This window comes from Littorina saxatilis, linkage group LG5, assembly GCF_037325665.1.
Source record: "Littorina saxatilis isolate snail1 linkage group LG5, US_GU_Lsax_2.0, whole genome shotgun sequence".
NCBI classification, from domain to species: domain Eukaryota; kingdom Metazoa; phylum Mollusca; class Gastropoda; order Littorinimorpha; family Littorinidae; genus Littorina; species Littorina saxatilis.
In genome coordinates, this window is record NC_090249.1 from 29,995,798 (window position 1) to 30,007,095 (window position 11,298).

At 41.1% G+C, this 11,298-nt stretch overlaps 1 protein-coding gene across 6 annotated transcripts; it reads right to left on the bottom strand.

The window, feature by feature from the left end:
* Nucleotides 1–10: 10 nt before the first annotated feature.
* LOC138966824 (uncharacterized) lies at nucleotides 11–10,907 on the bottom strand. 6 transcript variants are annotated; one of them, XM_070339175.1, is made up of 8 exons: nucleotides 10,783–10,907; nucleotides 8,567–8,866; nucleotides 7,207–7,653; nucleotides 4,045–4,428; nucleotides 3,396–3,449; nucleotides 2,873–2,923; nucleotides 2,453–2,552; nucleotides 11–951 (listed from the first exon to the last, which is right to left on the bottom strand). In XM_070339175.1, exons 2-8 carry the CDS (start codon nucleotides 8,640–8,642, stop codon nucleotides 489–491), a joined length of 1,575 nt encoding a protein of 524 aa, XP_070195276.1. In that variant the 5' UTR covers nucleotides 8,643–8,866; nucleotides 10,783–10,907; the 3' UTR covers nucleotides 11–488. The 6 variants fall into 6 exon arrangements, with proteins under 6 accessions (XP_070195276.1, XP_070195274.1, XP_070195273.1 ...); XM_070339173.1 differs by having other exon boundaries at nucleotides 10,676–10,905; XM_070339172.1 differs by having other exon boundaries at nucleotides 10,524–10,905.
* Between the last annotated feature and the right edge of the window lie 391 nt (nucleotides 10,908–11,298).

Here is an 11,298-nt window from a genome sequence, read left to right on the forward strand (position 1 = left end):
TTCCTCTTTACTGTGAGTCCTGGTACTCATTTCTGCTTCCCACTGCATGTAGCGGTCACCCAAAGATAGTTAAAAAAAAACATTGTCTAGACTAAACAGTGGCACTGCAGATACTCTCTAATGAACATTTTATGTTCCTGCATTCTAATGAAACTATGAAAAATGTCTATTCTTGTGCAAGATGGCACAGTTGCGGATGTGGGAATACATTTTAGAAAACGCTACACTTGAACACCATTGCTACGCTGAAAATACAACAAAAAAACAAAAAAATGCTACACTTGAAGCTTGGCAGGTCTGAGGTCATGCAGAGTAGAGTGGAACCCCCTTTTCAAGACCTCCAAAAATCAGATCTGTCTTTCCCCACAAAGTTTGTAAAATCACCACGACACCAGGCATGCTTTATGTCTAGTTGCTGTTCCCTGCACATTAATTTTGTCTGTAACTTAAAAATCTCTGTCTGTAACTGAACTGCCTACAGAAAGTTCTCATTCGATTTCTCTGATGGTGAGTGGCGGAATATTATACCTCCTCAAGGGGGGAGGCTGTTCTCCAGAAAGGATCACGACTTGATCTGGCCCTGTAGAAGGACTAAACATCACCCTCGGTTCCAGAGGCCTACCTCTCACACTCCCATTTTCACTGTGCTGATAAACTGGCATTGTCCTTTGCTGGCTGAGCTGGTCAAAGTCTATGTTGGTCTCGGCTTCCGCTGCAGCGGGATCACGCCCAAAAGCACTCCCTGGAACGAAATAGATGGGTGGGTTGTTGTCGCCTGTAGGGTAGTGTCTCCTGTAGGTGGGGTGTTTGCCGTACTGCATGTGTCGACCGGAGTCTATGATCACTTTGGAAGCCAGGCCTAGCTGGGAGAGCTCTGCGATACGATCCTGCTCACGCGTTCTTTCCCACCAGCTTTGACCTTTTGGCTTTGTGACTCCCGAGGAGCTTTTTCTGTGAAATAACAAAATAGTGAGGGTAGTGTATTAAAAAACCAAAAAGAGTAGACACAATAATGACAATAGGCAAGCAAACAAAACATAACAACACACACACATACGCAAATAATTACGGGTACAACTGCTCAGTGGAGCTTCTTCTTCGTGCGTGGGCTGAAACTCCCACGTACACTCGTGTTTTTGAAGCATGCTGGGTATTTTTGTGTTTCTATAACCCACCGAACTCTGACATGGATTACAGGATCTTTTTCGTGCGCACTTGGTCTTGTGCTTGCGTGTACACACGGGGGTGTTCGGACACCGAGGAGAGTCTGCACACGTTGACTCTGAGAAATAAATCTCTCGCCGAACGTAGGGACGAACTCACGCTGACAGCGGCCAACTGGATACAAATCCAGCGCGCTACCGACTGAGCTACATCCCCGCCCCTCAGTGGAGCTGATAGTGCAGATCTATGACTGAATGCTATAAAAAGGGGAAACAAGAAGAGCAAACGCTCGATCGAGTCACTTTCGCAGTTCTGAATATTATATGAGGCATCAGATGGACAGGAAGAAATTGCTATTCACAACACAATGAGTCACGTTCACATAAAATTTGAGCCCGGTCACTTTTATAGTTTCCGAGAAAAGCCCAACGTTAAGTTGTGTGTTGCCGAACAGAAAAGGCTAGTTATCTCCCTTGTTTTTCTGACTCGATCGAGCGTTTGCTCTTCTTATTTTTCCTTTGACGCTGACCTGTGACCTTGAAAAAGGTCAAAGGTCAACGAAACCATCGTTAAAGTGTAGAGGTCATTGGAGGTCACGACTAAACAAAATATGAGCCCGATCGCTTTGATAGTTTCCGAGAAAAGTCCAACGTTAAGTTGTGTGTTGCCGAACAGAAAAGGCTAGTTATCTCCCTTGTTTTTCTGATAACGTTCGTAAAAGGCTACAGATGTAAATACTTTGATGTAAAGAATAATCCTACAAAGTTTCAATCACATCCGATGAACTTTGTCAAAGATATAAAATGTCTAATTTTTCCTTTGACGCTGACCTGTGACCTTGAAAAAGGTCAAAGGTCAACGAAACCATCGTTAAAGTGTAGAGGTCATTGGAGGTCACGACTAAACAAAATATGAGCCCGATCGCTTTGATAGTTTCCGATAAAAGTCCAACGTTAAGGTGGTGTCTACGGACGGCCGGCCGGCCGGACAGACTAACACTGACCAATTACATAGAGTCACTTTTTCTCAAGTGACTCAATAAAGGTCAGTGCTAGACAATTAAATCACAGTTTAGTTGAAATGTATTTGTTTCGAGTTCAGTTTAAAAAACATTTTTAGTTTGTGTACCTCTCAGCATTTTCTAGATTATGACAGGAAGCCATGATTATATTCGGGTATTGCAAGCGGAAAGACAAATATCTGAAGGGAGAAAACTCATCGATGACCCGAGCGCATCAAGGGGAATAATCTGAATAAAAATCTCATCCATTCTTTCTTTTGTTCTGACCTTTTGTTAAAAAAATGAAAACAGACGAATCCTCCAATGACGAGAATGACAATCACTGCCACTGACGCGCCCACTGTGGCCGCCACTGGAAAACTGGAATCTGAGACATATATGAAGCACACAATGACAAGAGTAAAATCAGTTAGAACGTGATATGGAGAAAGAAAAGAAAATAACTGAGTGGAGTTAAGTTGAGGCGACAAACATAGCCAAAGAACTTCACCAGCCAGCTAATTTTAACATCAAATCGAAAACAAACAAGCATTTGTGTGTGTCAGTGTGTGTGCGGCAATTGTGTTGGTGTGTCAGTGTACGTGTGGGAGAGTGATTTTGTGTGTGAGTAATTTGTGTGTGTATGTGTGTGATATGTCTGCGTACCGCAGCGGTATACATGTGCGTGTGCGCAGGATAATAGCTCACCGCCATTTCCATCAGCATTTGAAGGCTGGGTACTAGGTTTCTCCAGCGGCCCTGCGAACAAAATCATTATGACATCAGACAAGAAAATGACAGAAGAAGCCCATTTACAATTTGTTGCCATTCCACAAATACACACACTCACGCTTGTATGCACGCACACCCATAGACAAACTATATCTCTCTTCCTCACACACACCCCCCCCCCCCCGGCCCCTCTCTCTCTCTCTCTCTCTCTCTCTGACACACACACACTGACACACACATACACACACACACACACATATATATATATATATATACACACACACACATATATACACACACACACACTGACAGTCACACTTACACGCACACTCTCTCACTTTCCTCCTCCCCACTCATACACACTCTCTCTCTCTCTCTCTCTCTCTCTCTCTCTCTCTCTCTCTCGTTGTCCCCCCCCTACACACACACACACAGGTATACAGACTTGCACACACACGAACTAAGCCCTAAGCACGCACTCTGCGTACAACTGACTCACGTATGATCGCTCCGGCTTCGTAGCATGTCAAAGTCAGTTCATTTTCTCGAAGACCTGACACAAAATCAGAAAGAAAAATACTGCACACTTACAATACAACTTCCAGTGTAAGACCCTCTACTGTTCAGCATCCACATTTTTAAGACCTATAGTTTCTTCACATTTTCTTTTTCACAAAAATATTAAATTGACCTCCATTGTCGGACCTCTTTTTATCATTCTGTTCTTTGTGAGGGAGGGAAGGAGGGTTGGGATCGAGTCTTACAACTGAGAGACCACTGCAGTGTAGGTTCAAGGACTTGAAGGGAGATCACCGCGAGACGAAATTTGGGCTTCCTTGTTGACAATTCAAACTGTGCTTTTACTTCAGCCTGAAACGGAGACTTACATTATCCGTTTGCCCAAACACTCTTTTCATGCTAAAAACAATTCAATTGAAAGCTTTTTTGTGAACAAAACCCCTCTCGTTATCATATAAACGGTAAAGGCCTTTCTTTACTCAACAAATGAGTAAACAGCTCTAATCTGCAAGTACATGTTCGTGGTGTCCAGAATAACATGACATGCTATGGAAAACCCATTAACGTTTGAGATATGATTAAAAAAAAATCAAAGTAGAACTGGAAAGAATGACAATGTATTCACTTACTACTGGTAAATCCAAGCCAAACAATGTCTGGCAGATGTTTTGTGTTCAAGGACATGATGACGTCAATGGGTGTCGTTACTCTCGTGGTTTGTGACGAAGTATGAAAGTAGATAGACGTGTCAGTCAAACAACTCGTATTTAGCCAGGTCCTTCCACTGTCTGTAACAGTTACGTAAGAACAACCTTGGCTGACATCAGTTTGGGGTATTCTGACGTCAAGGGCTCTGATGAAAACTTGTGACGCAGAGGCAGATGTGACGCTGCATTGACATGTCGTCATGTTGGCGTCACTAGCGTCTGGCAAAGCTTGTCCGGAATCCCATAGTGTGTACAGAAGGTTCCCTGATTTCTTCGATGCTGTGCACAGTTGTACGACATCAGATTCTTCAGAAGAAAAAACAAGTCGCGTAAGGCAAAATAACAACATTTAGTCAAGCTGTCGAACTCACAGAATGAAACTGAACGCACTGCTTTTTATATTTAGTCAAGTTTTGACTAAATATTTTAACATCGAGGGGGAATCGAAACGAGGGTCGTGGTGTATGTGCGTGTGTCTGTCTGTCTGTCTGTCTGTGTGTGTGTGTAGAGCGATTCAGACTAAACTACTGGACCGATCTTTATGAAATTTGACATGAGAGTTCCTGGGTATGAAATCCCCGAACGTTTTTTTCATTTTTTGGATAAATGTCTTTGATGACGTCATATCCGGCTTTTCGTGAAAGTTGAGGCGGCACTGTCACGCCCTCATTTTTCAACCAAATTGGTTGAAATTTTCGTCAAGTAATCTTCGACTAAGCCCGGACTTCGGTATTGCATTTCAGCTTGGTGGCTTAAAAATTAATTAATGACTTTGGTCATTAAAAATCTGAAAATTGTAAAAAAAAATAAAAATTTATAAAACGATCCAAATTTACGTTTATCTTATTCTCCATCATTTGCTGATTCCAAAAACATATAAATATGTTATATTCGGATTAAAAACAAGCTCTGAAAATTAAATATATAAAAATTATTATCAAAATTAAATTGTCCAAATCAATTTAAAAACACTTTCATCTTATTCCTTGTCGGTTCCTGATTCCAAAAACATATAGATATGATATGTTTGGATTAAAAACACGCTCAGAAAGTTAAAACAAAGAGAGGTACAGAAACGCGTGCTATCCTTCTTAGCGCAACTACTACCCCGCTCTTCTTGTCAATTTCACTGCCTTTGCCATGAGCGGTGGACTGACGATGCTACGAGTATACGGTCTTGCTGAAAAAATTAATGGCATTGCGTTCAGTTTCATTCTGTAAGTTCGACAGCTACTTGACTAAATATTGTATTTTCGCCTTACGCGACTTGTTTAAACGTAGTTTCGTCAGTCTACCGCTCGTGGCAAAGGCAGTGAAATCGACAAGCCAGAATAGTGCGGTAATGGTCGCGCTGAGTAGGATAACACGCTTTTCTGTATCTCTATTCTTTTTAGGGTACTGAGTTTGTTTTTAATCCAAACATATCATATCTATATGTTTTTGGAATCAGGGACCGACACGAAATAGATGAAATTGTTTCTAAATCGATTTCGGACAATTAATTTTAATCATAATTTTCATATTTTTAATTTTCAGAGCTTGTGTGTAATCCAAATATAACATATGTATATGTTTTTGGAATCAGAAAATGACGAAGAATAAGATGAAATTGTTTTTGGATCGTTTAAAAAACAAACATTTTTAATGAAAAGTTTCCGATTTTTAATGACCAAATTCATTAATTATTTTGTAAGCCACCAAGCTGAAATGCAATACCAAAGTCCGGCCTTCGTCGAAGATTGCTTTGCCAAAATTTCAATCAATTTGATAGAAAAATGAGGGTGTGACAGTGCCGCCTCAGCTTTTACAAAAAGCCGGATATGACGTCATCAAAGACATTTATCGAAAAAATAAAAAAAACAGTCCGGGGATATCATACCCAGGAACTCTCATGTCAAATTTCATAAAGATCGATTCAGTAGTTTAGTCTGAATCGCTCTACACACACACACACACACACACAGACACACACACACACACAGACACACACACACAGACACACACACACACACACACACACACACACACACCACGACCCTCGTCTCGATTCCTCCTCTATGTTAAAACATTTAGTCAAAACTTGACTAAATGTAAAAAGGCAGAAAATTGCGAGAAAAATAAAAGTTGTATGTTTTGGAGTTCACGTAACAATGTCGACGTTATGTTTACGATTTTGACTGGCGAGAAATCGTTCTGTAGGAATAAAACACAAAGCACTCAAAGTTACACTGTGACATCACGCTGGCGTGACGCCGTCACCTTGGCCCCGCCGTCATATTACGATTCTCGGCCTCGTTGATCTTGTATAAACTCCACACTGAACAAAAAAACACCCTTCGATAGTACTGATGAGCGACCTTGGATACCTTACATTCATGGGGCCAAATTTGTGCAACCATTTTTTTGTATTTAACTTAGAAATTTGATTCATCCTAAAATGTTTCCCTTCTCATTCAAGGGACGTAACCACTCGGTACACGTTTTCGAAGAAATCGATTTTTGGGGTGAAATCTATTACATTTCACCATCAATTTTCTTCACATGCAAGAAACTGACATGCTTTTCGTCCTTAAATAATTTCACTTCATTACTTTTACCAGGAAACAACATTTCAGTCTCAAGCATAAATCGAGGGGGTAATATGACGGCAGGGCCAAGGTGACGGCGTCACACCGGCGCACATGCACAAATGACCTGTGTGCGCAGCAGTTATGTCTGCACATTTTAATATCAGATGAACATGAAGTATACTCTCTTTCTTTCTTTCTTTTTCGTTTTCTTTCTCTATTTTTGTTTGTTTGTTAGTTTATTTGTTTCTTTTTTTCTTTCTTTCCTTCTCTATTTCGTACTTCCTTGCGTTCGTTCTTTTTTTCTTTCTTTCTTCCTTTCTTTCTTTCTTTCTTTCGCAGAACTCTTTTTTTCTTTCAGCTTTTAAATATGTCTTTTAGTCTAGGTTCCATATCTATTTACCTTTCTTTTTTTCTTCCTTTTGCCACTCCAACTCCATCCCACCTTCTTTCATATAAAAAAGAGAAAAAACATAACCCCGTGTAAGCTATACGTTTATGCAAAAATCATACTCACCATTAACACAAGCATAGTCTACAGTAGAGTAGCTGGACAAGTTTTGAAACACAATGATGTTTTCTTGAATAGTCACATTGGAACACCGCCCCTTAGCCTGTTGAGGGGAGGGAGGTAACTCCAAATCACAGGTCACGTAATCGCTAGAACGCGAAAGTGAGGCTGAACAGTTTTGGTGAGCTTCCATTAATACTTCTGATTCCAAAGGGTAGTCTTCCAAACATCTCAGCGAAGTCTCGATAGGCGGTCTGCAGCAAACGTCTGCAACTGCCGAGCAGTTTTCCACGCTCGAAGGACATTGGTCGAAGTTGGAAAGGTTGAGATGATGGCCGTGACTGACACGCAAAATGGCCAATCGCTGATCAGCGTTGCATGTGAGCTGGGCGTGGCCACAGTCGCTGAGGCTATGACAGGCGTGAGCTGTTTTCTCTTGAAAAGGGGCGGTTCCTGCACAAATGAGTGCACACAAAAATATATTGGTAAACGAATTTACATAAAATGGTAAACATAGAATATATACAAACTTATGTAAGATCCGTTTACTTATGTCCGTTCTCTTTCTCAAACAAAACTGTCTCCAATACTTAGACTCTTCCATCTCAATTCCCTTCTGATGAAAAGTAACAGCACTTACACACAGAAAAAGCACAAATAGTAACAATGGCAGCTGCAGTAGCGCCAATCTCCATCTGTCTTGTCGCAAGCTTGATGAATTGTTTAACTTTTACAATTTAGTCTGAGATGTGATGATCCGCCATCAAAGAAAGGAAACTTTTCGCAAGAACTTAGGTACTGATTCCTATGCTGTTACATGCATTAGTTAAGTCACTGTAAGAGTTCACACATTCGTAAGGGCTCGGAGGACTTTAACGCCCCCCCCCCCCCCCCCCGGCGTTATTATACTCTTTTGAATTGTTGTTGTTCTTGTGTGTACAAGGGTTGTCGTTATCAACTAATTTCTACTGAGATAAAGAGAAGGGCTTCCAAATATACAGTCAACCGAAAATGAATACAACGGCTAAAATAATGGTAGCAATGGGCTAAATATTCGAAACAAATGCATCAGCAAAAGCAACAACGAGATATCTGCAGGCAAAATTGATTTACAATATCAACAACAGCCTCAATGAAGCTATAACTATACATAACCCAATAACATTTTCAATACTTTTGTTTCCGTTTTGCTTGATCAAATTAAAAAAAAAGTAATTAACAAAATAAGCTTAACTAAATCAGCCTCCCCCGTTCCCACATACAGGCTGACTGAAACTGAATCACCCGACCCAAACAATAGCTTACAAAAAGGTTACACTCTAACATTCCCACGCCCTGATATTATAATAGTTCACGCAACACTTACCTTGAAAAAGGAGTGCGAAAATAGCACATCCATAGAACACGACGAGCACCCTTATTTGTGTCATCGTGCGTGTCATGCTTTAATAGATGATTTCGTCCATTATACGTTACACCAAAGAACCCAAGCTAGGTTTTAGTTTTGTTCACGGTTGCAAAAGGTCTTCACTCCGTTTTTATTTATTTTTGTTGCGAATTTGTCTGTTAACTTTGCCGCAACAGCCACCTGATCACTACAATTGCTGGTTCTTCATGAAAAACGGCTTGTTTTTCACTTCACGGTAGACCGTCAAAGGTGTTTCATCTGCACAGAAGAAAACTCGTTGCCATAATTTAAGTTATGTTTCCCATTTGCACACTATACGCGGCTTCGTACGGTATCACAGACTAGCTGGGTCCTTTTTGTAGGGGTGTTTTTTATTTTATTATTAAAACATATTTAAATTCCACACAATTTAGTAGTGTTTTTTTTCTTTAGTCTAATGGTTTTGCAGAGGCACCTTGAATCTTCAACATTTTAGGTTTTCACTGAAATGGCCACGAATACACAACCTTTTATCAGAGTTCTGTTATAATTTCGTGTTTTTCCCCCTCCTTTTCTTTCTTTGTATATTATCCATAGCTGCGGGCAGTGGCCTAGTACTTTGCTGATAAGGTGATTTTTTCACGGCAACCTGACAACTGAACATAATTAAACACATGTTTGTGATCTGTGCTTCACTATCAGCAGAAGACGGGTATATACAATACTGTCCCTACTACCGTACTTCCGTACGCTAGTTCTTCTCACTCAGTTTCGCACATTATCCTCAACCGGCACCAATATGCACTTAAGGGTTGTTTATTCCTGGCACTTTACACTAATAATTTGAGGTTAACAAAGTCATTCCTGCGGCTATGACCGGCAGATACCTGGAAACGTACATAGCCTGGTTTTGTTGCTCAGCTGTAACGGCACTGAGTGTGCTAAGGTCAGTTCGGACAGAAGTTCTCTTAGCTATCGAGACACTTTTAACTTGTTCGTATTTAAAACAAGGCTAGGCAAGAGAGAAGTTCCATCGAGTTTTCAAAACAAGTTCGACGAATCTTTTGAGCGTTTGTCAGCACTGTGTATATTCGTTTACAAGACTACCAAGACACAGAAGTTTTGTGGGACTAACGACGGATCTTTTACAACAATGGGTAGGTTCACTGCAGGACTAGACAAAACAGTTATTTCAACAAGTTTTGCCGAAACAACGACAAATCTTTCGAGCGTTCACCAGCACTATGCACATTTGTTTGCATATCTGGAACCACTGAGCACAAGTTCCCTTGCACGAACGAAGAGTTCGCAAGCGTTCACAAGCACTTGATAAAGTTCGTTGCCAGAATAGTCACTGAAGCACAGAAGAAGTTCCATTGAATTAACCGTTCGATTCTTTGGCTTGTTCTCGTTTAACTTCACAACACTTAATTGATTCGTTATCCAAGGCACATAACTTCTGACAAACTAATTGGGAATCTTTAACCAATGGTATTTTATATTATGCATCTACTGGCGCAGCTCTGCCGGGTTGGTAAGTTATACATGGCTTGCCTAGACAGACGTTTCATCGAAATAACGACGAATCTGTCATATGTTTGTTCGTGTGTTACACAGCACCGTCGACCACGAAACGTTTTGCTACAAGTCTAACCACAGAAGTTCTGTCAAACTAACGACGAACTTTTCAAGTGTTACGGTATCATTGGTTTGGCTTCACGCAGCAATACCTAGGTGCATTTGGTTGGTCATGAGACTAAACAAGTCACACGATTTCTGTCAAACTCAACGGCGAAGCAAATATTACACGTGTTTCGGTATCCTAACGTGTATTTGCCTCACAGAAAGAACACTGGGTATAGGTTCGTTACATTTCTCAATAAGACATACATTCTGTCAAACTAACGACGAACCTTCAAGTGTTACGTTATCCTACCGTGTTTTAGTCTCACACAACAACTGGTTTAGGTTCAAATCTTACAAGGCCAAACAAGGCACAGAAGTTTTGTTAATCTAACGACGACCCTATCTATCAGGTTATACGGTATGCTGCCGTGTTTTGGTCTCACAAAGCTAAACTAGACACACCAGTTGTGTCAAACTGACGACATATCTTGTAGAGCTCTCTCGGTCATGTTAACGTCTCACACGAAAGTTACACCCGGTACTCTCGGGACTCATTACAAGACACATACTCCTGTAAAGTTTGCCCTCAACCCCGAAACTGACATGCATTCATCAGATCGGCTGTCAAAAGCACACACTCCTATAATTTAGTCTCGAAGAAACTAAATTGCTGTGTGTGTTCTCTGTCCTTACCCGCGATTACAAGAAGGGAGTAACGGCGTGGTTCATGGCGGAGGAGAGGGGTGGGGACTCCGGGGGAATGGTGGTTCGGCTTGCGTCAGGGAAAGTATAATACATGAACTTCGCTGATAAAACCCCTTTGAATGGCGCTGATTTCAGTGACAAAACGCGTATGCACACTATATCTGGCTCGCATTGAAAAGCCCCGTTTCCTGAAAGGTTGCGAAACCGGTTTAAAGAGACGGTAACCGGACCGTATAGTATACGTTAAGAAGAAGGGGATGAGGAATGGGAGGGACGGGGGTCGAGGGAGGGGGAGAAACAAATCAGAGAGCGTAAGCGTAAGTTAGTATCGATATATATGTATGCATAGACCTATATTGTAGACCTATATTAGATATCCC